We start from the raw sequence: 26,830 nt of genomic DNA, 5'->3' as shown, positions 1-26,830 counted from the left end.
TCTGATTGTTAAATAATTTTATTAGCCACAATTTTCAAGGGCATCTGATTAACAAGGTAATTGTTAATCGGTGTGCAAAACCTAAACAGCACCTTGTTTTCCTGCCTATATCTTTGTATTATGTAAATAATTTTACTTTACAAGTACCTTACAAAAACAAAAGTTAAGAACTTATAACACTTGTAAGCATGTAGCAGGAAGGTACATTTCCTTTCCTAACCACAACTATAGCAATGTATTGTATTCATTACTTGTAACCACGTTACCCCAAACAAGTCTTCAGCACAGGCTCTGTCCCTGCCAAAGTGTGTGCTGCTTTTTGAAGTATGGAGTGGAAGACCACAACAAAGCCAATCCCATAATCATATGATAGAGAAAAGGGAGACTTATTAACTCATGTCACCAGTCATCCATCTTTATTTCTTTTTCATCTGAACATTAAGCCCTTTTTTTTACTGTGATCCAAAGCCAAATCTGATTTAGCCCTCCAGAAGCGAATGCCTAATTTGATTTTCCAGAGCACCACACAAAATACTTTACCTTTAATTATTCTGACCCCATTCCCTGGTAACTATGGTATTCCTGTGAAGAACAGGGTCAGGGTACGGTTGCACTTTTATAAACACAAGCTCCATAGTCAGAGATAACCTGTACTGTAAAACAAGTTTGTAATTTTAGTTTCACGCAGTAGGTAGGGATCTATGAAACAGCATTTTGACGTTGCAGCAAATCCCTTGTAAGATCACAGGATTATACTACGCAACTCCCTGCACATACACAACGTGGTATTAATCGTTCTGTTGCTCTTTGAAACAAGCGTTGTAGCAGCTTGTTTTGGAGATGCGAGGAACAAAGCTGAATACTAGCAATAGATAACCACTTACAGTTTCTGTATAGCAAAAGTAATTGGGGAGGAGGGAATACTTTTAATGTTAACTGACAACAATTTTACATCTGGTCCGCGATGCAGGTCGTCTCCCTGCAGCAACCCTCCCACTTCCTTCACTATTGACAGACAGACACAGAGTTTGACACTGCAACTGCAGTTCATTTCATTGCTCTTTGAAACATACTTAAAAACAATAACTAAAAGTTGGTTTTTTCTGTTTTCCAATAGAGTATTTTTCAGTTGGCAAGAGAATGCTATTTTTTACAACCATCCCTTCATACTAAGTATAGCCTGGCGACCTCAGCAGAAGTGGCTCCATCCTACAGCTGATCCCCGACAACTGCTTCGAATAGCAGCTGCGTGGAAACGGGAAGTGTCTAATATTCAACCGCACGCTAAAAAAAAAACACATATCTACGTCTTATATTGGGATGCTGATTATTTGAGAACTGTGCCCGAGCTTCTCTTGCCGGTAAGATTTACCAAAGAGCTTTCAATATTTACTTTATAATTGTATCCAAACAAACCGCCGCCCATCTGGAATTGTGCTGTGTGGCTGAGAGGGCGTGATCGCGGAGAGGTAAATCCCACAGGGATTTATCCCATAGGGGTTTTTGGCTTCCCTCGCTGAATTTAGCCCCAGGCTGAGGAACTTCACGTCTTCACCCCCTGGAAGGAGGAGTCTCTTCCAGAGCAAGGGCCCCGCACCGGGCCAGCCGCCGGCCCCGCCACCTGGACCCCGCGGCGGGAGGGGGCTGAGAGGGGGAAACCGCGGCAGTGCCCCCACGTCCCCGGGACCCCAGGACGACCCCCCGCGTCCCCAGTGCGGCCGCCGCTCCCTCCGCCTCACGCCGCCCCACAGGTCTCGTTCCCGCCGCCACTCACCGGCCGCGGCGCCGCTGGGCAGCCGTGACTAGGCCGCGTCCCCATAGCAACAACGCTTTTCCCGCTTCAAACGCTCCCGCGCAGCCTCGCACCCGCGGGCAGCGAATAGAACAAGGGAGAGGAGCGGATGGGGCGCATCCCGCCGAGGAGCAACCAATCCGAAGTCTTGGCGGCCGGAGGGGGCGGAGCCTAGGGGAAGGCGGGAAAGGGGAGGGAGAACGGAAAGAAAGGGGAGGGGCCACCTCCCGTGCTTGTGCCGCTGCGATTGGTTGAGGCTGCCTTCAGTCGTGCGCTGCGCCCCGCCTTCCTGAAGGGAAGGCCTCCCAGCCCTGAAGGGAAGGTGAGGGCGGTATTGGGTGGTTTTTCTGGTGTCTGTTGGTCCGTTCTGTGGCTAGGCGGCGGCCGGTGGTGCTCTTCTCCCGGGCCGCCAGCCGCGGGTCCCATCTCCCCCCTCCCATCTTCCTCCGCCCCGCGGCAGGGGCAGCGGCAGCCCCCGGGCTCGCGGAGGGAAGGGGAGCGGTGCTGCGGGGCGCCTGTCACCGCCGGACATGGCGGCCGGGCAGGACAAGGGGAGGTTCGTCCTTCCGGCTCCGGCGCCCAGGCGCGGCGTTCCCGAGTGCGCACGGCGGGTGGTGCTGGGCCCCCGCCTTGGGCGGCCGCTGCCGGGTCCCGGATCGGCCGGTCTCGGGCGGGGGTTTGGGTGTCTTTGGCGAGGCCGATCGGAAGCGAATTGAGGGGGCTGAAGAGGGGTTAACACAGAGCGCCGGGCCGGGGGCTCGTTGGAGGCGAGGGGCTCGCTGTGGTTCCCCGGTTTGGGAACTGGAGGTGTCACCCTGCCTCACAGGGTTGGGGTGCCCCTGGGGAAAACCAAGGTTGTGTAAATGTATTATGTGTTGCGTGTGCGGCTCTGTCAAAATGCAAAGCAGTGCCTGGATCCGGGAATCGCTGCGTTCTTTAACGTGGATTTCTCATCTCCATTGCATTCTCTTTTTCTGTGTAGGACCAGCTGTCCGGGCTGCGCAGCTTATTGGTTACAATATTTGTCACTTAAGAGGTGTGTTCCTTTCTTTTATGTCAAATTAGTGCTTAGTGTATATGCCAAGAAGCTTTTAGTTTTGTGTAACAACCTTGCATCTAGCCCAGACAGCAGAGACCCTGTCCCTTATTGTTCATTTTCTCAGCTCTGCCACTAGCATCTTGAGGAGTTCTCTGCTGCAGGGGGTCTGACCTGGGCAATTACTTCTGTATGCTACTTCTAGTAGTGTTGGGGAATTATCTTTGCACAGGGCCTTTGGATTTTTGCAGTGGAAAAGCTTCAGAGTGTTAATCAGTGGCTTTGCTTTATCATTATTTTTTCTCCCTATGGTGAGGTTTGTAGTGTGTCAGCAGCAAAGAAATGTCATGCAGGTCATATTTCATGCTTCTTGATAACTTTTAAAAGCTTTTGTATGGGTTCCTGCTTCATTGTTTTGAAAGGAGAGGTCTCCATTTTTTTACATTTCAAAGGTAATTAATAAGACATTGTTTAATTGTGCAGTAACTGCAAAGGGATGGATGGCTTCTAGCCCACACTGAGATATGCTTCCTGGCTAAATAACAACTAGTCTGTTTGAGCTCCATGTTGTACTTATGTCCTGCTTGATCCTCTCTGCTCTTCCACAGCTCTCTGTGCAGTTAACAGAGGGGCATGGCTGTGAGAGCTTGTGGCTTGATCATCTACAGGAGGCTGAAGTCAGCACCGTCTTCTAAGGCCACTGATAGTATTGAATACCTCCTCCTTCAGACATCCTATGGGACCCATCACTGGACCCCACCCAAAGGTGACATTTGTTTCAGTAACACACTTCAGAGTTGTTTCTGTCAGCAGTGAGTGAGATTACAGACTGAACTTTGGCTGAGTGCTTTGAAGGGGCAGTTAATCAGTTGACAGTAGCGGCTGATTACGCTGTGTGTGCAGCTGAGTGGGGAGTTTTGCAGCCAAAATTCATTGCAAGTTGTGACTGTGTAAACTATTGGGCACAAATGATTGGGGTTTTGGGGGGGGACGGTCACCCAGTCATGCTTCTCAGATATCTCATGTTTCTGGCAGACATTGAGCAGACAAATGAAATTAGGTAGCTAGAGAAATTTTTACCTTCTCGCTCAGGTCTGACCCTCCAACAGCTCCGGCTGTTGCCAATGCACCATTGTTTCACCCATGTGAAATCAGAAGGGTCACAGTTTGCAGCGCAACATCAGAAGACAAACTGAAATCAGTGATGATTTACTTTAAAATGCCTTTCTTAGATGGAGTTTCTGTAAGTTCAGGAGATCACTGATGAGGAGCACATGCTTAATGCAGCAGAGATGAGAGGGACAGCTGGGAGAAGTAACTGTATCAGCCATCTTCACCTAGCTGTCCTCACTCATCAGTGAGGCCCCAGGAGGGCAAGACAAGCCCAGGGCCCCAAGATGTATAGCAACACCTTGTCTGTAAAGACACGTGGCAGAGCCAGTGTTTGGTGGTACATAGTCATAGCCCTGGTACTGGGAAAAACCGCAGCACAGAAATACTTCAGGTTCCTTGTAGATCTTTATATGCTGTTTTTTACCCTCTGAGGTTTCTTCCTGCTAGTCTTGTTTTGTAAAATGCAGTGCTCGTAAAGCATAGTGCAGGAGCAGTTTGTAAACAGGAATTTGCAAATTGGAAAAAAATCTTGTAACAGTATCAACTACGCTCTTCTGTTATGGGAAATAACTGAACTTTCCAAAACTCCCCCTTTGTCCACTTCACCAAAAGCCTAAGGGAGTAGAGTTTGCAGCCTGCTGGAAAGCTAGAACACATGTGCTGAGACATGATTAGTTGTTGTGAGAGGAGAGACCCATGTGGAAATGTTCACCAGGAACGCAGTAATTCTGGACAAGTGATTGAAGTGACTTGCAGTCCCTTCAGTAGGGAGTTAAATGACTTGTAGACATGTGTCTCATGCACTCAGAATCATAGAATCATAGGATAGTTCTGGTTGGGAGGTATTTAAAGGTCATCTAGTCCAACCATGTCAATAGGCAGGGGCATTGACCACCTCTGTGGGCAACGTGTTGCAGTGTTTGGCCCCCCTCATGGCAAAAAAAGTCTTCCTTGCATCTAGCCTGAATGGTAGCGCCTTTGAGTTTAAAACCACGACGCCCTGTCCCATGGTTAGAGGCCCTGTCAGCAAGCCTGTCCCCATCTTTCTTCTAAGCCCCCGCAAAGTATTAAAAGGCGGCAAGAAGGTCTCCCCGGAGCCTTCTCTTCTGCAGGCTGAACAGGCGCAACTCTCTCAGCCTTCCCTCGTGGGAGGGGTGTTGCAGCCCTGGGGTCGTATTTGTGTCCCTCCTTGGGATGCGCTCCAGCCAACAGGTCCGTGTCGCCCTCGTAGTGAGGGCTTCAGAGCTGGATGCAGCACCGCAGGTGGGGTCTCACCAGAGCGGAGTAGTGGGGCAGAATCACTTCCTTCAACATACTGCTTAAGGTTTATATATCAAAAGCCACAATCTGATGGCAGCTTTTAATAGTAGCTTGGTATAGATTTGGGGGCAATAAACAAAGGAGAGGTATTATGTTGTATATTCTCTGCAATATGGATGGTCTTCAAAGGCAGCTGCAGGTTGTGTGATGCAGTAAAGTCCCTTGTATACAATGCAGACTTAGATTTAATGTGGCAGTAGCCAGAATGAGAAGTTATAATTGTCTTTCCAAGAGCGTGCAAGAGGCACTTTACAGCTGCAGCTGTACAGTGGTGTTTTAAAAGTTCCTTAAGCAGCTGCAACCCTTATGGGATTAAAATGGATGTGCTTGGATCCCCCCATGTGAGCTTCATCAGCCTTATCTCTGCTCCTTAGAACTGTGACTCTGCACTAGCCAAAGCTGTTGCGGAGGGAATGTGGGGTTCATTTTCCTTCTCAGCACATTGGAACTGCAGTAGTGCAAACAGCTGGGAGGATCTGGAAGCTGTGGTGTGAGGTGCTGCCAGCAGTCCTTTTTCTGCCCAGTAGGTAGACTGTAGTGTAAGATGGAAACTTACTGAGTTAGACTTGGGGTTGTCAACATGAGGTGACTGCCTTTTGCTGTGCTGGAGAGCAGGAGGTTGCAATGGTGTCCTTAGAGTTGAAACTGAGTCTCAGCCCTCCAGCTTTGACTGCCTCAACTCATTGCACAGTTGGTGGCTACAGATCATGACTAACTTTCAAAAAATAGTGGTTACTTATGGTTCATGGTTGTTCTGTGGGCATTTGCTGTGGGTACTGTAAAAGTAGTCCAGCTGTGCAAGGCAAAGTGGATTCTGTTTCCCAACTACTGGTGATAAGTCCCAGCTATGGAAATAATACTCTCTCAAAAAGGAGACAGCTTGACTTGCAGTGGTGACATTCATGGGGAAAATATTTTTACTTAAAGCTTCAGTGCATTTGATCTCAAATATCCGAGACGTCAAGCGCAATATCAGATGCTGTTTTCTACACAGTTGCTGCTTGAAATAGAAGCGGATTTTACATTTGAGATGATGTCACATTGTAAGAGGTGTTCAAGCTTCTGATATGCAGACAAAGAAGTGAGTGAGACCTGTTGGGAAAGCAGAATGAGCTTCCCACATACCCCAGTTCTAGTACTAAAGGGTGGCTTTGGGTACCTGGGCCCAGAGGAAAGATTCATCCCTGTGATGAAATTATGGCTATTTGCAGCCAGCTACATAGAAAATAGAGTGACACCAGGGGCAAAATAAAGCTTAACTTTTTCCCTCTTGAAGCCTCCCAACTCCTGCTATGTTGCTTTTTTGAGGTCTTACTTGGCTTGTTCTATTTATGTTCTGGTCTGGAGCTTTCATGAGAAAACCAAATCTGACTTTTCTCAACAAAAGTACAAACAGCTGGGGATGTGTTATATTTATCCGTTGTTTGTAATGGCACCTCTCATTCTGAGCAACATAAATGATGTGTCCTAGAAGAACTACACAGCTGGTGAAAGGACTGGCTTTTAGGCTTGCTGCATTTCAGGGGGGAATATGGGAGAGAAATAAAAATACCCCTAATTGAAACCCACCTTTTAAATGGTATTTGTTGGTGCCTGGTCCTGATGTTGCTGGGCTGTTAGCATGAGTAAGAGTTTTGTGGAATTGAGCCTTAAGCTTCTATGGGAGGGAAGGGTTGAGAGAGGACTAAGACTGTTGCAGATGAGCACTGTCCCCTCTAACTGGATAAAGAAAAAACATTCATGAGGCACTTGGTCCTCATTGTGATCTAAGGTGGAACATTATGGGTGCAGAGTGCTCCAGGAGAGGAGGACTGCAAGGAAAAAGATGTCTAGTGCTGACACGCTACTGTGTGTTTCAGAAGATGTGGGATAAACAACGATTCTAATAGCCATGAGATAAAGACAAATCAAGACATAAGAGCTGGAAAAGCAATCTCTGTTCTCCAGTTTCCATTTGATTCTGTATGAGATACAGAATTCTCATCTCTGTCTCCCAATGTTTCCTAATTGTCAACTGAACAAAGAAAATCTGAGTTTCCTTCTCAGAGACTTAACTTTTTTACCTTCTTGACAGGCCACGTGGACCCAGGAGAGGATGACCTGCAGACAGCCTTCCGGGAAACGCAGGAAGAGGCTGGTCTTCAGGCCAGTCAGCTCACCCTCATAGAGGGATACAAGAAAGAACTACACTATCCTGTCCATGGGAAACCGAAGACTGTCATTTACTGGCTGGCAGAAGTGAAGGACTGTAACACAGAAATCAAGCTCTCAGAGGAGCACCAGGCTTTCCAATGGCTGAAGCTGGAGGATGCTTGCAAATTTGCAGAATATGAGGACATGCAAGCGACACTGAAAGAAGTGCATCAGTTTCTGTGCTCCAAAGAATAATTGCTTGTGTGCAGATAAGTGGAATTCTTTAAGAAACATGGCCTGTTTTTTTTTTTAAATCTGGTTTTAACCAGGGGAAGAGCTACATGGCTGCAGAAATGTAGCTTTCTTTTTTTAAACCTCTACAAATTCAGTGAAGATACTTGGAACTTTTAAAGAGTTTGTGCTTTTGTTTCCCCCTAGCTAACGCAGAAAGGCACAGTCTGATCAAACCACAAGCCAAGAGGTGTCTGAATTGAAAACCAGAGCTAACAAAGGCTTCCTCTGTTCCTGTCTCCTTTTTCCTTTTTTTTTTTCCTAGAAGTGCTGAACAACCACAGGTCTTTTTGAAAAATCAAACGTTTGATATTTCTTGACTTGCTGATGTAGAACTACAGAGTTGAGAAAATCAAAATGTTTACTGCAGAAGTTCCACCTTACATTTCAAATGGGGAAGCAGGACTGTTCCCAAATCCTCAACTAATACACTGCCATAACTTGTCAAATCATTTCAGGCCTTTTTTGTTTACATCATGAATTTATGTACATCCCTAATGTACTGTTATGAAAACACTTTTCATCCAAAGAGTCTTAGTAAATGGTTGACATACAATATTTAAATGGTAAACTTGAAGTTCCCCTTTTGCCTCTTCCATTTTTGCTCTTTAACAAACACCTTGGCCATACATTATTTAGGGGACTGGGAAGAGGAAATCTATGCCTAATACAGCATTTTTTTGTACTGAATATCTAAGCTAGTGTGCAATCTTGTGTCCATTTGATAGCATCTGTGTTTCTGTGGCTGCAGCCTGCACCCATGAGTGGTCAGCAGGGCCATGTGCCCTGTCAGTGCTGAGCTGTAGGTACTCATGCTGGATGACTGCAGTAGCATGCGGTGGTACCGATGAGCTTGCTTGCATCAGCTTTCCTGTGGGCCTCTCTTCTGTCAGTAACATTGTTGGGAGCTGAGGGTGTTAGTACTCTGTATGATTATGCATGTTCAGTTAGTAATGGTTCATAATCTTTTGGATGTTTTGGAACCTAAATACCAAATAAGCACAGTGCCATTATTGTCATTTTTAGGTGAGGGATGAGATTGTCTGAATCACAGGGAACTTCGGGGAAGAAGGTGGGCCCCCTTCCCTATGTCTCCTCTAGCCTTTGCTGCTTAGGCTCTTGGACCTCACAAAGCAACTAAGTGTATGAGGAAGTAGACTCTACTTCCATTTTGTCTTCCTCAATGCTGCAAGAGTAAAATGAGGGTCATCAGCATCACATCAGCCCCGGAGAAGACCTGCGGTAGCAGAGATCCAGTGTAACTGGGCTGAGAAATATGGGCAGCGGTTTAGTATCGTGTTACTCTCCAGTTATGCAGCACTCGTCCTTAGGCACAGCACACATTAATAATGTTAGTACAACTGTGACAGTGGTGTCTTCCTTCATCACTCTCTTGCCTTCCTGTAGAGTGATTTATAAAAGCCCCATTATAGTGCATCCTTTTCTGTGTGTATATACATGTATGCACACATACACACAGAAAAAAAGGAAGCACTATAAGGGGGCTTTTAATATACCTATATATAAAAACACACAAACAATTTTGGTGCATCTCCACTTTATTGTCAGGTTTTATTCTGATTATGAACACTGTTTAAAAGCATTGCATTCAGGTGACGGCAGAGACTGAACAGCACATAGGTTGTGCAATTGATCTGAGAGTTTCTCAGCTAGCTTTAGAAGCAGAGGATGGAAGGTGTTTCCCACTGTCACCTGGTCCAGCCCCAAGGCTGAATCGGCTATTTTGGAGTCTTTCCCGAAGGACTTTTGGCTAACGTGCTATTTAAGACCTCTAGTGATGAAGACTCACACCTTTAGCTCCTCTGTCCACACCTTGGAAAATTTGGTCTCTAGCATCTAATGTAGGTAAACCCATGAGAAATAACTAAAAGATAACAACCAGTAGAAGAGAGGAGGAGGAAACAGTCAAAAGCCTGTGCTGCTTCACAGTCTTCCTTCATTATTGTTTGAGCTACCATTTAATCAGTGCTATGTAAACAATGGTGTTACTGCCTTTATGATTATGAGCAAGATTAGCATGTTAAATATGAATTATAGTCCTTAACAAGTCATCTGTTTTGCCCATTCAGCAGTAATGAACTTAAGCACTTGCTGCTTGGGAAAGCACAATATTAGCTCAACTCCAAGTAAGTATTTGCATTTTAATGGCACTGCATATATAGTATTCCCAATGTGCATCAAGGTTTTGGAGGGTGCTGTGTGCTGTAAGGCAATGTGGTCCTTGGACAAAATTTCAAAGGTGGGCATCTTCATTGTGGTAGAAAAAGGACCGAGGGATGTTACTGTGATAATTGGTGAGGCACTGCGTGTGCGTTTTGAGCGATTCATGTACAGAATGTATTCCCACAAATGTCTGTAAAATGATGCTTACACACTTGGAAACTTGACCCTGAAGTATTTGGATTTGTTTTAAAGTGGGAACATTGGAAAGTCAGAATTTAATTCTGACTCTTGTTTGTGTTTGCTGCTCGCTGGTGAAGAGTTTTTCCTCTGCCCAAGTCTAGTAGTAAAATATTTTCCCAAGAAGCTTGTGGGAAACCTTCCAGTAAGTAATTATGGAATAGTCTTCCTGGGGAAGACATTTATTTCCAACCTTTATGATTGTTATGCCCTGAACCAATAAAGTTTGTATTTCCTTTCTTGGGACCAGCCAAGTTTATAGTTATAATAATATCTCGTGGCAATTAACTTCTCACCAGGTTGTGGATCTATGTTTAAGAAGAAAAATTTAAAAAACAAAACAAAACAGAACCCAGAGACTTTAAATTCCATAGAGAACTTACTTCTGCCTTAGGTTAAATAAATTTGAACTCTAGAGAAGTCCAAGCTCCACTGAAATGGCACAAGTTAATTTAGGTAGAGTGAAAAGAGTTGTCTGTCTGAGTAAGAGACAGGTTAGGATGTGGTTAGGATACGGTTTCCCTTGCACTGCTGAACAAATATACTGATGCAGTTCATACTTGTCATTTCTTGGTGTTAGTATTTCCTTCTCCAAATAATTCCTGATTTATAGCCATCATTATGGGAAAGATGGGAAAGATCATTATGGGAGAGAGAAGGAAAGCGTAAATTCATGAATATTAGGAAAGCACTGAGACATTGCAAGTGTCACTGAGAAAAGGTCAAGGTTGAGTGTGATGGGTCACAAGTAATTATGCTCGTACAAGAAGTGCAAAGGCTGAAAAAAGTGCCTTGCTCCCCTTTAGAAAAAAGTGGTACTACTGCTCTAGATGGGAGCAGTGTATCTGTTCACTGACTGTCCACATAACTGCAGGAAATCAGAGACAGAAGCTGGTATAAAATGGCTGGATAATGTAATACCCCTGACAAGCATCATCAATGTTACTTGTCATTCTACATAGAGAAAGAGGATGTGTGTTATAGGAGGTCTAATACATCCTAGATATGGAAGTATTTTGAGACACACTCTCTCAGCAGGATTCTTGCAGTGATGCAGAGAGGACAATGGAGTGCTACCTTTTAAGTTAGAAAAATTACTTGCTATTACTGAATCGATAATGGGGGGGGGAGTATTTTGGCAGATATCTGGAGGAGACTCTTTAAACTGTAGAGTCCTGAAGGCACTGCTTATTAGTTGTGTTCTCACACTGACAAAGTAATTGACAGCCTTCTGTGTCTGTTGGCAGCTAGTTTTATCTTAGAAAGGATTTAAGGATCGTCAAGGCTTCTGTTTTTCACCTTACAGCTTGTCTCCAAGGATTTACTTTCTCGTACACTCAGCAACTCTAGAAATTTCAGGGCAATGGACAGTTGCAGCTGGCAAGAGTCTTGCCTTCGTTTAGCTAAATCTGGGGTTTTTTATAGGTTAAATCAGCTCTGAAAGAGCAAAGCAGCGTGTGCCTATACAAACGAAACAATCTGCTCTGCTTGCTGCAACCTCGTGCTCTGCAAGGAGATTGTTCTCAAGTGTTAAAAAAAGAAACCAAACAGCGCTTACAACTCCCCGTCAAAACAGCAAGGCTAGGGAGGAGATCAGCTATGGTGGCACTCTTCCTGGTGAGAAGGGTGACACAGGGTGGAACAGCAGCCCCGTTATTTCAAAGCTAGTCCATTTGATAGTTGGCATTATCAAAAAGAGGAGTGACCGTCCCATCTTTCCACTCAATGAGGATCTCTCCATGTCTCAAGGAAGGGGAGCGAGATGGTGGAAGGTACTGCTGGGGACCTCTTCGTAAGGGAGATGGCTCCCGCAGGTCAGTTCTGCTGCTGTTGTCTGGAGAGCTCTTCAAAGCAGAGAGGATTTTCTTCTTCCTAGAAGAAGAGAGAAGAGGGTATGTAATTGCATCTGCCTGTCTCCTGGTTGTTTCTCCATGTGAACTGGATTGGCAACCATAGTGCCCAAATTCTCTAAACCTTCAGGGACGGTGCAAGGTGTGTAGGGGAGAAGGAGCCAACCATTAGTGGCTGCATTTGGGTGGGACAGTGAGTGGGAGGGAGAAACAAGCTGGCAGAGAGGAGAAACCATCAACGGTGACATGGGTGAGCAGAGCCATCTGCTCAGAGCCAGACACTGCAGGTGTGGGATTGGGAAGAGGGCCAAGATCAAGACTTCTGTTTTGAAATGCTGGACAGGGAGGTAGTAGCAAACAGAATGAACCTTAATCTCACTTACTTGTTGTAATGAACGTTGAGCGTCAGTATTATTAATCCCAGTATGAATGCCAAGGGGCTGAGGACCAGCATGGCTGTCTTCCAGTTGGTGCCTGAAAGGATATAATAGAAAACAGTCATCTGTTTGCTGTACCTATCCCCGTTCTTATGCCGTAGCCACAATTGCCAGAAAGAACACCTGTGATGTCCCTGAAGACTGGCAGGTAACATGAAAAGTGTTTTGTCCATAAGATCAACACCTTACAGCTGCTTCACACTGCGCAGCATCCCTCTATTGAAAATGGCCACAAAAAGGTTTTCTTTCTTGCTAGGAAGACAATAACTATTCATGCTTCTCTGCTCTGCAGTTCTCTGATACGAAATAAGAAGGGCATCGGTGCTAGTGGGTATCAGTTTCTCCTGGTGAGCTGGGACAAAGCATTTGCAAGTTTTTACTCACTTTCATACTCCAGGCCTGGGGAGATTTGTTTAATATTTAAAAGGAGTTTTTCTGATAGGTAATTTGGTGCCCTTGTTCCTTACGGGGCATCCTCAGTGGGACCCAGGGGAATGTAAGTCTGTACTGGTGGGAAAATCAGGGGCACCGATGAACCTTCATCTACTTGGTCTTCTCCTCTGGCTGATCCCTGGACCTACCTGCAAGCCTGGCCCCAGCATTTTTCCCTCGATTTCCATGGTGCTTTTTAGAGTGATTGTGGGACACGTCTGGGGGAAGAAGCAGAGAGACTCAGATTAGCAGGTTCCACTGTTGGATGGGAGGAACCTCCAACTTGCTCCTGGGGCTGCACTGTAACTGCATAGCCCTGTTGTGTGGAGCCATCTGGGAAACAGGAACTTTACTGTGCCTCAGCATTCCCCAGCTATGGAACTTTTTTGCTCCTGGAACACCTGATGGCTGTGCTTCCAGGTTAAGACTATGGCCATATCACTGAACCGCTTGCCAAGGCAAACATTTCAACATGTCGTGTGAAAGCAAATCCTTGCACCACTCTGTGGTACGCATGGAAGTTCTTCAGAAGTACTTGGGTACTTACCATTACTGAAAATACTTAAGTCATCTCTAGATGCCGCCCACACTTTCTTTCCTGCTGTTCTCACATATGCGTTCAGAAAATAAAAGTGCTCACCCTCGTTTGCTGGGAGGTATGCCTGTTTGGTCTTCACTGGAGATGCTGTGCTGTTAAATTTGTTAGCCAGAGATGAGTCAGTCAAGCCAACAGAAGATTGTCTGTCCACAGCATCGACCTTTGATGAATTGATAGTTTTAGCTTGGAAGGAAATAAAGCAAAGATATATGTGATTATCATTTACTTTTTGTACAGAAACCTGGATACAGTCAGTGCCTGGCAAGGGAAGGGAATCCATCCCTGCCTTGTTAGTCCTCTACCCTGCAATAGCGATCACCCCCTCAATTCTCACAGATTTCAAAGATGAAATGAACCTCTTGAGACTGAATCCACAGCCAAAGCAGAGCTTGTTTTCTGGTGGTGAATAAGGTTATTGGTCTAAAAAGCATGAGTGCAACACCAGCTGTTAAAGGTTGAGGTGTGAGGAAGAGGCAAGCAGAACTGGAGCTAAGCATCACAGGTATTACCAACACAGCAGATGAAGGAATGGTGGTAAATAGCCCACACCTCTTGCAAGACTCAATGGCATCCTTTGCCTTGCTAGTCTTACTGCAGAAGGAGGGTATGTGGGGTACTGCCAGAGGGGACGTTGTAGGAAATCTTGTGGCAGCAATAGTCACCCCTCTCCTGCACTGAGGTGTTTGGCAGGACCAAGAAACTCATATCTGCAGGGTTCTCCGCTGCTTATCCCAACCCCATCCCTTCCTGTGGCATGAGCATCCACAGGTACATAGGTGTAATTTATTGAGCAAATAACACGCTGAAGTAAAAGTTCTCCGTTGATGGTCAAATGAAACCTAGATAAGAAAGGCCTAAACAAACACATAGGGCTCTGATGTTACTGAGTAGTCAGAGGTTCCCTCCAGTAGACTCTAAACCATGTGGTTACTAGGAAAATTATCAGTTTGCACAAGACACACTAACTGGCACAACCTGATTCAAAGCCTGCTCTGTGTTTACCCTCACAGCCTTATTTGGAGAGCCTGGCTCCAAGGCAGCCTGGGCTGCCAGGAACATTGCCTTGTGGAATGCAAACACCCTTTTCACATGCCTTTTTCCCATATCTTAAATGTTCCCTACATTTCCTACCCTATATTTAACTAGCTTATTATGGTATCTAATTTGTATTGGCTCTATTTACCTTCATGTTAAACAAGCACTAATGCTTTTGACTACTGGTTTGTGATAATTACATTATAATCTTCTGGTTGGCTAATTAAAAACCTCAGTAAAAAGGACATCTTATCTGTACATAGCAGCCAAAAAATTGACAATATGATTGAGAATATTGTATCTATTTCAAATGAGATACAGCCTATTTGTGTCAAAAGGTTATACTCATCATCCATTGCTTATGCCAACCAGATTATCACATTTTCTCTTCACTCATTTCTGCAAAGCTGAAAATTTCACTGGGGCCATCAAGCCTTAAGGTAAAGAATAGCTTCAGGTAAGGGAAATAGTTTCCCCTGGGAAATGTTGGGAACCTCATCACCTACAGAGTGGACAAACACAGAAAAGTCATTATGAACATCAGCTCTTTTCTCGCCCCTGGAGTGGAAGGTGGGAGAGGAGGAGAGCATGAGGGGAGGAATGGAGTGTGATTTTCAGGTCTCGGTTCTCCACACAGCTTCACAAGAAAACTCCTGAAACCCCCTTCCTTTGCATAAGGGACTAAATGAAAGAGGGAAACAGGCTGGACCATGCCAACATCAGTAGTCTGCAATGGGCTTCACTGGCCATCTGTCAAATTATGACAGTCATAGCTTGGTGCAATGACCATGCCTGATGTCTGTTAGCCTGGTGTCCAACACCTAAAACTATGACAGGACCAGGGTTTCTGCCCTTTTTGTGTCTAGTCTAGGCAGAGGATAGTAAGCATGCATGAAGGCAGAGATTAGATTATTTTTTGGCAGAGGCCATGGCCATGAAACTGATAATACAGGAGAGATTTTTTAAATAATTTTTGATGTAATGTTCTAGGTTTTCTTAACGCAAAGGGAGAGCAGCGCTTTAACTGCCTCCCACTACTTGCTGTGTTCACTAGTCTCTTTGTGATTACCTCAGGCACCAGGAGTGATTCACATTTGAGGATCATGAGAGCATGGGATGAAGGTTAGAAATGTGGTTTTGTTAGTGGTAAGTGCACTGTTGGGGTCTGGCAGGAGATAATTGTAATGTGTTGCTTTGAAGCAACAATTTCTCAACCAAATATAGCTGCTTCTCAATAATTCATGCAAGTTTAAAAGAGGTTTTAATCTGCCTCCAGTTTTCTTGTTACCAAAAATGACATCCCTAAGCACAAAGTACCAAAAGCCTCTTCAAAGTCTAAGCACCTGACTTTATGGGACTTCCTTCATTGTTTTGGACTTGGGAGGCTCAAGCAATTCCAACTATTCTTAGCTCTGGGCACCATTCAGATGTACTTTCCAAAATACTTGACTTTTGCCGGTCATCAGAAATGCATCTGGGCTTAAAGACCTGATCTTGTAAGTTGTTACATGCTTTCTGGAAAACACTGAACAGAAGCTACTGGGAATCAGTGGTACTAAGTAGTTGGGCTGACTTGGAGCCATTTGGTATCTCTCCGGATGGGGCCAAAGCGACCATGAGTTAGAATAGTGGATGCAAGCCTGGTGTTAGGTGGCTTGGATGACACCTAAGGTTAGATGCTATCTGGAACTAACTCTACCTCATCTTACTTTCATAGCTCCACACTCGTGTATCTACAGCTTGTTGCGTTGGTTTGCTGGACCTTGGAGCTGCTGTCCAGGCAGCAGCACAGATGGTTTCATCTGCTAAAGTCTTCCACCTGCTGAATTTGTCCTTCTCCCTTGAGACAAAGACCTTGTGGCCTCCTTCCTTGGTGCTGAGGTGGAAGCCCAAGTTCTGCAGAGTCAAGTGTCCCTTCTTACTGCAGGACCATGCTTGGCGTTCCCAGTTCCCGCAGGGCTCCAGCTTGACCAGGGCATACTCTTGCGTCTTGTGGGCTGACAAGCACTGCTTTGTTTGAAGGCTGACGATGGTCCCAGTGGCAGGGTCCCAGCTCCACTGCTGCTGCTGGGAGTGCAGCTTGCAGTCGGTCAGGCTGATGGCATTGGTCTCACGGTGGGAGACATGAATGCACTTTTCCAGACGGGTGTTCCTTATGAAGAAGCCTTGTCCCTCTGCTACTGCGGTACAAGCAGAGCACGGTTTAGTACTGTGCACATCTGAGGCAAACATGTCTTCTGAGCACCAGACATTGTAAACACCCTGGGGAAGGGAAGACATAACCCACCACTCCTTTCCTGGATGGGCATGCCTAGATAAATGGTTCTCCTAGCTTCCTAATTCCCCAGAATATGAGGTGTGCAAATAGCCAGGAGCAATACTACAGAGAAATAACAGTGACATAAGTAACCCATGTAACTAATGGGGAAAAACTCACCATCCTTGAAAAGATGTACTGTTATATCTGCCTATATATATTTAATTCAATATTTTAACTGGTTATAGCTTTAAACAGGAACCCATCCTTCCCTCCCTCCAAAATAATTGGATGGTTTGGGTTTTTTTTTTGGCCCTATCTGGATCAAATCTTAGATATGAAAATAAGCAATTGAAACTCCTGAATTCCCCAGATGCTATTCATCTGGGGCCAATTAGGCCACCTTGGGCTACTGATTCCATTAAGTGGCTTCTGGAGATATTACAGCAACACTGGGATAAAACCACACCCCATCAGAAGTCTGGAAGTACTTGAATGACACAGCTTATGTAAGTATTGACGTAAACGTGGATTTAGCACCCCTGACATTGTTCTGTGCTCCCCAGGCATGAAGGTACCCTTTTTTATGGATCCCTTTGTTAGAGACATTACAGCCGCCCCACAACAGACACACAATTTGAAGCAATTTCTGTAATTGATTGTTGTTTTTAATAGCAACAGGTCCCAACATCTCTGATAACTTGGGATGGATGTCATCCTGTTAGCTGGACCATTGCCCCCATTTTCAGTACAAAATCATCAGATGTGGCCTGTGAACATTCTAAGCAAAATGTTAAATGCTAAACCATCTGTCACTGATGAAGGTGTACCTTCTGCTGTGTATATTATGCCTAAGACAGAGGGATAGACATAAAAGTTTCAAGTTTCTGCACATTCTGAGAAATCTTTTAATTTTAATTACAATTAACACATGGTAACTCCCAGCTTTTGTGGTCAGAGTTATAAAAGCCCCATCAGCAAACAGTATTGAGCATAAGGAGTAAGAGGAGACTGAAAAGTTATGTTGGACAAGAACACTGATGTTTATCTAAACAACAGTTTCTGCAGAGATTCCCCTCCCAAAGCAAAGAACAATACTTTTCCCTGGCAGCAAGTGTTTGGCTCAGTACCTGAAAAACTAATGGCAGTGTAAACAGAAGCCGGTACACAATACCATGGGTATGAACAATAGCTTAAAAGAGCTCTTATGTTTTCTCTCAGGAAGTTCTAGGGGACTGCTAGATTAATCGTGCCTGGGGGCTGTTAAATCAGAAACAGCTTGGGGCTTTCTGCTCAGCCTGAATGCATGGGGAGAGACAGCCAGAAACCACAGTACAACTCCGGTGCTGGCTCTGAGACAAGGATGGATGTGTCTGCACTGGGATCTGAGTTTTGTGGGCTTGTAATAGCCACCAATCCAGGCAATTCCTGCCAAGCCGATTTGCCTAAATGGAAATTAAATTTCTGGGGGATCTGGATGGAGTGAAGATGTTTAATGCACCTTGGGCTTGAGTTTCTGCCAGCTTCCAAAGGAAGGAAAAATGTCTCATATATAATCTCCCATAATCCTTAGAAAATCCAAAGGAATTAATACAATCCCCCCACCATGCTTTTTCCTAGGACCTGGATTCCAGGATTCTCACCTCTTTGCTTAACTGGCGGAAACCCATTTCCAAAGTAATGATCTGAGAGCTGCACAGGAGCTGCACAGGGGAATATAAGAACTGTGCTGGGTAGATAAAATATCTGTCAGGCCCAGCATCCTGTCTCCAGCACTGGACATCAACATTTCCTAATAGGGAAAGAGGGTAAAAATTGGACAGGTAAGGAGCTCACTCAAGGCAGCAAGGATGCCAGTGCCTCCTTCCTGAAATGTATCAGCTAGTTAAGAGAGTATCACGGGTATTTACAACCAAAATGTTTTTTCCCCGTGTACACTACATTGTATTTGTCAACTCTGAAGTTCAAAAACCATTTTGTTGCTCAGTCAGTATCAAGAACTCCTTCTGCAACTCTGCACAGTCAGATTCAGTTTTGATTTTTCTGCATAGTTTTGTGCCACCAGCAAATTTTATTACTTCATTATTCAGCCCTTTTCCCAAGATCACTGTATCGAACAACACTGATGGTTGTCGGCACCTGCTGATACCTTCAGTTTGCTGTGATCACTGTCACCTTATTCCACCTCTTTGTTCCGGCCTGTGGGTGAAATATCTCTCTCTCCATAAGAATGAAGTTTCTTAAGGGCCTGGGTGGAAGAATCTTACCAAAAGGCTGTTGCAAACACAAGCATAAGGTCTAGAACAGCTCACCACATTTATGCACTCACTGATGCCATTACAGATGTCAGGCATTCCCACTACAAACGTTGTATTGACTTTTCTTGTATTTATCCATGTGTCTGCAAATTCTGCTCTTTGTTTCTACTGATTTCCTGATGCTGAAAACAGTGTGACCTGTGTTTCCCCAGGCTGTGCAAGGGTCCCTTTTAAGATGAACATAATTGTCATAATGCAGCTTTTGGTGCTGAGGCTGTTTTAGGTAATAGTTTACATACTCCTTAGAAGTTTTTAAAAAATGTCATCTTTAATTTCCTGTAACTCAGTGTGAAGGCAGTGAATGCCATCTGGGATGGTCATTTGCCACCGATTATTTATCTTAAAACTTCCTCTGTTGACAATTTTATTTTGTAATATTCTTTGGACTGTGGAGAGCGGCTGCTCTGTGAGGACCTCCCTGATGATATCTGAAGTGAACACCAGCACCAAAAATCCATTCAGACTTTTAACCCTGCCCTGTCTTGGTTGTCCTTCTTACATTTGTATCCATTATTGGTCTCCTTACACCCACCGTGTTTCTACTTCAGATATATTTAAACATTTCTATTAGTAGTTTTTTATGCTCTCTCTAGGTTGCTCCTATAAATCTTTTTCTCATATGTGTTATATGGGTTTTGTTATTAAATGGGCCAGGCTCTCTAGTTTTTCTTCTTTTCCTTGCTTGGTAATGTCTGTGCATTTGAAGGTTGCTTTTTTTTTAACAATTTTAAGAGCATTAATGTTTAACTCAGATGGGAGATTTGTGTTTTCTTCTCTGTGTACAGTCCCTGGTGGCATACATTCTCTAAAGAATTGCCATGTTACCTGCATGTTAGCAGCAAGCATTGCATGCCCCGATGTTATCTACCAAACTTTTGCTCTTTTGAGCTGCCCCTTTCTACCAGCTTTCTTGTTTTTGCAGATCTCAGTTTTCAGAGACTCGCCCCACTGAAGGTACACAGTAGCCAGCCTGCCATGGGAATACATGTGAGTTGAGGAACCTCAACCCTGCAACTGAGGTGCTTTCCTCTGAGATTTGTATAGCTCCTCAGTAGCATATGACACTAAGTTATTAAAAGATTTTTATCTTCCTTCCATACCTCAGGTCCATTTCACAGCTTGGGAACAGAAGTCTAGCTAAACTTTTCTTGGTTCAATATTACACAGGAGGGTGGCAGCAAACCTGGGGCCATAATCCTTCTCCTCTGAACTGTGGTCCAAATGTCTTTCCTACTGACAGTGATGTTGAGCTCTCTGTAAGGCTGACTGTCAGCAGCAGGGTTTTCCTTGTGGTGTTTCACGTGGTCCTTGCCAACCAAGATGTGAGGCTGTGTCTGTCGTTCACCATCCACTACCTGTACATTATTGCCTTCCTGAGGTTGAGATGTTGCCATCTAAGTGAGCAACTTACAATTAGATAGAGGTAACTGGCAGCAATCGTTGCACATGCCCCACATGAGGGGTAGATCCACAAATAAAGCTGGAGTATATTTACTTTGGGATACACATCAGGCACCAAGAATCCTTACTCAGGAGGCAAAAATGACTTTTTCTTCCCAACATTGCCAAGTCCCACTGTCCAGCAGCCCTGCAAATAAGGCCGTCAGCCTTAACATTTTGGGAATGTTATCCTGGAGAAAGCAGAGCATCCAACATACTCCCTGGGGATGGGTCTCGGTGTCTCTGGAAAATGCCAGCCTTACCCACAAATGTCTGCTTTGAGCTGCTTATGCTTGAACACTTTGGCCTCTTCATATTTTTAGGCATAAAATAAACAATTTCTAGCAAAGGCTTTTGATGCCAGCTCATTTGTCCTCTGATATTGCCACTCTGTCTGGTTACAAGAAAGAAAAGCAAGCAAATATAGCCCCCTCCTTTTCTGCAGCATGGCCACCCTTGGGACATGCTGTTCCTTGTAGGATTAGGAGGAAAAAGCATGCAATGTTCCTAATTAAGGTAATACCACCAGTAATCCCAGTCCCGCTGGGAACGTTTCTGCTTTTTGTAATCAGTGCCTGTGATGGCTCGATCAAAACCATTTGCAGATCATTTGGGGGTGGGTTGCTCCCTCTGAAGACTCTGTGGAGGGAAGTGGTAAGTCAGAGCTGAGCAAGCACAGGTTCTCAAAACACTCCAGGTTACGTGGGAAACAGCGCTGGCTTTGGCCTCTTTTGCCCTCCCCTGTGGGGTTCCTAATTCTTTAAAAAATCCTTTAATTAGCTCAATTTCTCTTGACAGGTGGGTATTTTCTGTAGGGAGAAGACGACCGCTGAGTCACAGGCAGGAATTTACCTTTTCCTGTCTCTACCTGTCCTTGAAGGCACGCATCTCTCATAGCAGCTCATGGCAGCAGCCACGGCACCTCTCATAGGGACTGCTTTGTGGGGACATCCTACAGCCCAGGAGACCTCCTACATGGGTACCACTATACGTCATCAGGTCATCTCGAGTCACCCAGGCTGTGGCAACAGTGGCTTGGAGAAATGTCTTTAAGCTGTTTCTGCTGCTTCCACCGAAAATGAGCACAGCACTAGGGGTACATGTGCTGTGGCTGAGAAACCTTGGAGGCAGCAGTGCCATAGCCTGAGTTATGGTGAGACAAGCCAGAGAATTTCCTGCTTTGGTTGATCTGCCTCCGTGGCTCACCACTGCGTATCGCCCTCATACCTTCTCTGCGGAGCATGAACCAGTGGAGACTGACTCGCACCATTCTCAGATACATTACATATATTTGCCTACTTACACAACTCCCCCCAAATATCAGCTCTCCCAGGATTTAGGGACCCCTTGTCTTGTTGGATTATTGCAGCAGTTCAAGGGGCACCAGGTGGGAAGATGGTCTGGAAGGCTCCCATCCTCTCAAGTTGCCCTGCCAGCAGTTTTTGCCTCTGTCCTAGCACTAAAAACACCCATGAGGGACTTCAGCTCCCACCAGAGATGGCCCTAGCCCAGAAGAAGAAAAATTATCCAGAGACTCTGGGTAAAGCCATCTTTAGCTGCTTAGACACTGTGGTGATGCAGACAACACCTCTCCCTACCCTGGTACTGATTATCTGACCCTCTCCCTTCAGGCAAGCACAGCATCTAACCTCCCCTGCCCTCCTGCCCTCACTGCTGGGCCTCACACTGGTAATGCAGAACTTCTACATGTTCCATCCAGGTCTCTTAGATTCAAATTCAGTACTAAATGTAGAGTGGGGCTTTTGTAGCACATCTACTAAACTAGGCAGTCTAGAAAGACACTGGATGAAGGCAGAAGTGACTTTCATATGACTTATCCATAGCAGCAAAAGCAATTTGCTGTGATGGCCTGAAGTTACCATATAATGCCATGAGTGAAATCTCAGCCAGATGTTTCTTCTGAACAGGAGGGAAAGCTGTTTCTGAGCCACCCTGGGCCCAGCATGCTGCTTCTATCTCCTGCAGAGGGTCAGGACCAGATAGAAATGAGGAGATGCAGTAGCAGAAGAGCGAAGCTCCCAGTTAAGGCAGGAGGGTTCCCTATGCAGATGGAGCTCAGTGCAAGATGTGGCACTGTAAGATCACTTGTAGGAACATTACATTGGATCTAGCTGAAACAAGCAGCTTTAGGTGCTCCCAGGTATGGACAAACAAGGCCTTGAATAAGTAAGAAGGAGCAGACTTGAATGCAGCCCAGCAGTAACTCCTCATGAAAAGATCTCCCTCCATCCAAGGGAGCAAGTCCCTCTCTGCTGCCCACACAAGAGACAAGATCAGAGCCATGGGATGAAGAAATTAAAAAGAGCTGGAAGGCACTTGCTGTTATAAGATGGGTGTGGTGACCTAGATGTGTTTGGTCAAAGGCAAAAAATCCAGATGTGCACAGGGAAACAGTGCAATTGACACTCTGTTGTCTATTTTGCCCAACTTCATGCCCAAGACCAGCATGGCAGGAAGTTAAATTAGATTTTTTTTTGCAAAACAGGCTGTTGACTGATCTGGAACCAACATCAGCTTTAGTTTGCTCCAGTCCTCCCTCAGCCTACAACCACACTTACTTGGATGTAAAGTTTAGAGACAGAAATGTCCATGACAGGTCAGTGGATGTGGCCAATCTACCGATGAAGAGGATGATGCTAGGTAGACCCTGGTGAGTCCCTGTTGGTGAGCAAACAGGCATCTACTCATTAGGCCCAGCAGAACAGGCAGAACTAGAGCTGGGTAGGCAGCTACCTGGCAGCTGGGAACTCTGGGTTTAAGGGAGCACAACTTCCATCACTGCAGGCAGCAGATTAGCTCTTCTCAAGCTGTCTCATTTTTATAGAGGAGTCCATAAAGCTTACTGGTAGCTGCCAGTAATTAACTGGCAAACAGCTTGTCAGTGCAAGTACCTGATTGCAAATACTTCTAGGTCTGCCCTCAGATTATTTTCTAGTAACACACATCTCCAAGGGTACTTCCCAGCTGTTCCCAGATGTTGCTTCAGGCAACTATTGGACTGTGTTTTCTCCCAACCATTGGTGCTTTCTTAAGAATATCTTGCTTTTGGTTCGCCAACAAGGCTTCATAACTTTCCACGCTACTGCAAGGTCCACTTTTGATCAAGTATCTCAGCAAAGGCCTCCAAGGCAGCCAAGCAACCATAGGAAAAGAAAGAAGGTTTTGTCATGGAAAAGCAGATGGATAAATGATGGGAAGTAGAGGAGGTTGGTGAGGTCAACAGGAAGCTGATGCATGTGGGTGAAAACAGTCCCTGGGGGGATATGATAGAGGTCTCTAAAAACCAGAGAGGTCTGGAGAGGATGGGCAGGGGCTGACTGGTCAAGGACTGAGCCCAGATGGGACAAGGTTTGCCAAGGGAAGGTTCACAGTGTGCAGGACATTGCTCTGCACCTAGCAGCCATGCAGGAGATCTGATAGCCACTGAAGAGTTAAACACACCAGGGTCAGGAAATCCCCTGAGCAGAAAATATTTGGAGGCTGGAGAAGTATATGGGGGAGGAGAAGTATCAGATAAGTTTGGCCTTTCTGCCTCTTCAACAGAAGATGCTTAGGGCTACCTTAGGAGAGCAGGGCACAAGGGGTCAGAGAGCCGCCAGCACTGCACATGGGCTCAGGAGAGAGGAGAGCAGCACCCAGGATATGGGATTGGGCCAGGATCCTAAGCAGAGCCACTGCCAGCATCACACTCAGGCATGAGAATTGCGAGTCGGTCTTAAATGCGGTATTATTTCAGCAGTTTTCTTTCTGCTTGTATGTGCACAGATCCTGTTGATACCTGACTTCCCACCACCCATTGTACCTCACTGGGTTAGGCTTGTTAGGCTTGACTTCTTAAGAAAACACTTCAGCTCCCTCCCTGCTTGCAGGGACTTTCCAAAAAAAACACTGTCAGAACCAGCTTAGGCAATTCCAGGATTTCCAGTTTCCAGCAGGAAACCGAACCCTCTAAGGACTGTTGAGAGCAAGCACCTCTGTCCTGCTGGCAGTCTGAAAACTCAGCAGCCCCAGGCAGGATGGGGAGAGGCTTCTGTGGAGGGAGATCAGCCCCAAGCAAGGACATGTTTGCTGTCTGTTCTTTGAGCTTGCTTTGGGCGTTGCTAGGTATTGGGAAGATGAATTCCTTTCTTGCAGAACAGTTGTGGTTTTATTAGTGGTCAGGCTGAAATGAAGCAGCTGATCATGCGATTGCACCAAAAGTGTTTTACTGAAAAGGAAAAGGAATGCTCCATGGAAATGTTCTGTGATCCTCCATCATTTTTGAATACAACACAGCCATGGGGCTTCTGTCGTATGGCAGTAGTAAAGAGCCACTTTCTTCTAACACCGGACAAGATCTGTATTAGAGCGAGAGAAAGAGCAAGACCCCAAAGGCTGTTCTGCTCTCCTGGCATCCCACCATGGCGTCATCTCCAGGTCGTAACCAGATCTCCCGGAACTTTTAAAAGATGCACATGTGTCCTCACCCCTTACTAGCACAGTGAAATACTCTTAGTCTGGGGCTTCAATTCACTGGATTTACTTTAATATTAAAAAAAAGAAGCAAGATTGGGGGTGAAAAAACAGCAGTAGACAGAACAAAACTAAAATCTGTAGGAGCATAAAGCTCTCCTTTGACCTGGCTGCAGAGCAAACTGAGGGCTAGATGCTTAAAGCAGGCCATACTTAGAGGTTGTGGATCTGGGAATGGAAAGTAAAAGGGCTGGAAGGAATGTCCTATGGGGAGTAGCTGAGGATTTTGGGCTTGTCTAGTTTGGAGAAAAAGAGACTGAGGGGCAACCTCATTGCTCTCTACAGCTTCCTGAGGAGGGGAACTGGAAAGGGAGGTAGTGATCTCTTTTCCCTGGGATCCAGTGATAGGATGCATGGGAATGGTTCAAAGCTGCACCGGGGAGATTAGACTGGACATTAGGAAGCATTTCTTTACAGAGAGGGTGGTTAAACACTGGAACAGGCTTCCTGGAGAGGCGGTTGATGCCACAAGCCTGCAGTGTTTCAGAGGCATTTGGACAATGCCCTTAACATGCTTTAACTTGGTCAGCCCTGAATCGGTCAGGCAGTTGGACTAGATGATCATTACAGGTCCCTTCCAACTGAAATAACAGTCTATTCTATCCTAAGTATTATAGCCAGAGCTGCCAGTCTGAGATTTGGCTTTACAGCTTAAACATCCTAGCTGTGCTGCCCAAATAGCTGTAGTCCTCTGGTCCAGGGAGCTTGGAAAGCTCTGAGCAGGTAACCTGCAAAACTGCAGGGCTGTGCTCCTTGCAGCTTCAGGTACTGAATGAGCCTTGAAGCACTCCAGGGATTTATTTCCATGAGTCCCTTTCAGCCTGGCATCTCAGACATAATAAAAAGTGAATTACTTATTAGTTCAGGAGCTTCACTGTTTTTTGAAGAAAAGAGATGCTGTCCACTGCCCATGATGGGATGGGTGAGACTGTGGGTAGCACCGCTCCCAGGTAGCTGCTCCTGGGTAGCAACGCTCTGGCTCTGTAGGATGATGCTCAGCAGAACTTCTACATGTCAAAACCAAGTCTGCTTGGATTCTAAATCCTGCTGTGTACAGGCAGGATACAGGATTCAAGCGACCTCAGCAAGCAGCTGAATGTTAACATAAGCCACTACCAAGTTTGCTCCGTGGTGATGAGCAGTGCAGAATCTACAGCTTCCCAGCATGTCCCGCTCCCAGCTGACCACCACAAAAGCAGGCCTAATGTAACAAGATCCTGCTCCCCTTCCCATCACTCTCTCCCATGCTGCCAGCACTGTCTGAGCCCAGTCACCATTGCTGGGAAGGAACAGCCAAGGTGGGGGCAAACAGTGCTCAGGAGATCACTTAGTGCTTGCCTCACCTCCAGAGCAGGTTTATTCATCTGCTCTTCTTAGCAGTTGAAAAGCACTTTATAAAAGTGGCCAGTATGAAGCCATGATGTCCCTTGCCAAGCCATCCCAGCACCTTGCCAGCCCGTGCCTCACCCTACCCCAGCGTTTAATCCCATTTTAAGTGCTGCCTTGAAACAGACCCACAGGCACTTCTTTTACAGCTAGTAGGTTCAGAGCTTTGCAGCCCAAGCAACACTTCAACAGAAAAGCAGGTTAAAACCTGGAGTGCCATTCAATTCCAACTTTCCAGTTACCCCAAAGGAGAAGAAACTTACCCTCAAGCCAAGGAAGGAGGCAAATACAGCCCAGGCTCAGCTTGAAAAGCTCCATGGTCTACCAGCACAGCACGGGGAAAGGAGCCCCTGAAGCTTCTTGCCTGCGAGGAGTGCCTGGCAGCTCACTTGTCTCCCTTCCTCTGTCATTCACAGCAGAAAAACCCGCTGGGAAGAG

At 45.6% G+C, this 26,830-nt stretch overlaps 3 protein-coding genes across 7 annotated transcripts in view; 1 reads left to right on the top strand and 2 right to left on the bottom strand.

Moving 5' to 3' along the window:
• Positions 1–1,859, bottom strand: part of KIF24 (kinesin family member 24) — a 33,154-nt gene extending 31,295 nt beyond the window's left edge. The window contains exon 1 of the mRNA XM_075079443.1: positions 1,775–1,859. The gene's annotated coding sequence lies outside the window, so the exon portion shown is untranslated. The remainder of the gene's footprint in view (positions 1–1,774) is intronic.
• A 143-nt stretch (positions 1,860–2,002) lies between these two features.
• On the top strand, positions 2,003–10,360 carry NUDT2 (nudix hydrolase 2). Of its 4 annotated transcripts, none has more exons than XM_075079452.1 (4): positions 2,003–2,114; positions 2,775–2,828; positions 3,437–3,594; positions 7,336–10,360. In XM_075079452.1, the coding sequence occupies exons 3-4, from the start codon at positions 3,462–3,464 to the stop codon at positions 7,647–7,649; spliced, it is 447 nt and encodes a 148-aa protein (XP_074935553.1). In that variant the 5' UTR covers positions 2,003–2,114; positions 2,775–2,828; positions 3,437–3,461; the 3' UTR covers positions 7,650–10,360. The 4 variants fall into 4 exon arrangements, with proteins under 4 accessions (XP_074935553.1, XP_074935552.1, XP_074935554.1 ...); XM_075079451.1 differs by having other exon boundaries at positions 2,106–2,348; positions 3,497–3,594; XM_075079453.1 differs by having other exon boundaries at positions 2,106–2,348.
• On the bottom strand, positions 10,332–26,830 carry LOC142050609 (uncharacterized). Of its 2 annotated transcripts, none has more exons than XM_075079449.1 (6): positions 26,656–26,830; positions 16,168–16,638; positions 13,466–13,606; positions 12,975–13,043; positions 12,340–12,430; positions 10,332–11,978 (listed from the first exon to the last, which is right to left on the bottom strand). In XM_075079449.1, exons 1-6 carry the CDS (start codon positions 26,708–26,710, stop codon positions 11,771–11,773), a joined length of 1,035 nt encoding a protein of 344 aa, XP_074935550.1. In that variant the 5' UTR covers positions 26,711–26,830; the 3' UTR covers positions 10,332–11,770. The 2 variants fall into 2 exon arrangements, with proteins under 2 accessions (XP_074935550.1, XP_074935551.1); XM_075079450.1 differs by having other exon boundaries at positions 16,168–16,635.

This window comes from Phalacrocorax aristotelis, chromosome Z (assembly GCF_949628215.1).
Source record: "Phalacrocorax aristotelis chromosome Z, bGulAri2.1, whole genome shotgun sequence".
Classification (NCBI taxonomy): domain Eukaryota; kingdom Metazoa; phylum Chordata; class Aves; order Suliformes; family Phalacrocoracidae; genus Phalacrocorax; species Phalacrocorax aristotelis.
The sequence above is the reverse complement of the archived record's forward strand: the minus strand, read 5'-3'. Positions and strand labels throughout refer to the sequence as shown.

Coding starts and splice junctions, on each gene's coding strand:
- NUDT2 (XM_075079451.1), top strand. CDS start 2,323: ATGGCGGCCGGGCAGGACAAGGGGAG. Junction 2,349..2,774: donor GCCGGGCAGGACAAGGGGAG/GTTCGTCCTTCC, acceptor TTTTCTGTGTAG/GACCAGCTGTCCGGGCTGCG. Junction 2,829..3,496: donor CAATATTTGTCACTTAAGAG/GTGTGTTCCTTT, acceptor GATCATCTACAG/GAGGCTGAAGTCAGCACCGT.
- LOC142050609 (XM_075079449.1), bottom strand. CDS start 26,710: ATGGAGCTTTTCAAGCTGAGCCTGGGCTGTATTTGCCTCCTTCCTTGG. Junction 12,431..12,974: donor TGCTGGGGCCAGGCTTGCAG/GTAGGTCCAGGG, acceptor ATATCCTTTCAG/GCACCAACTGGAAGACAGCC. Junction 11,979..12,339: donor CTCAACGTTCATTACAACAA/GTAAGTGAGATT, acceptor CTCTTCTTCTAG/GAAGAAGAAAATCCTCTCTG.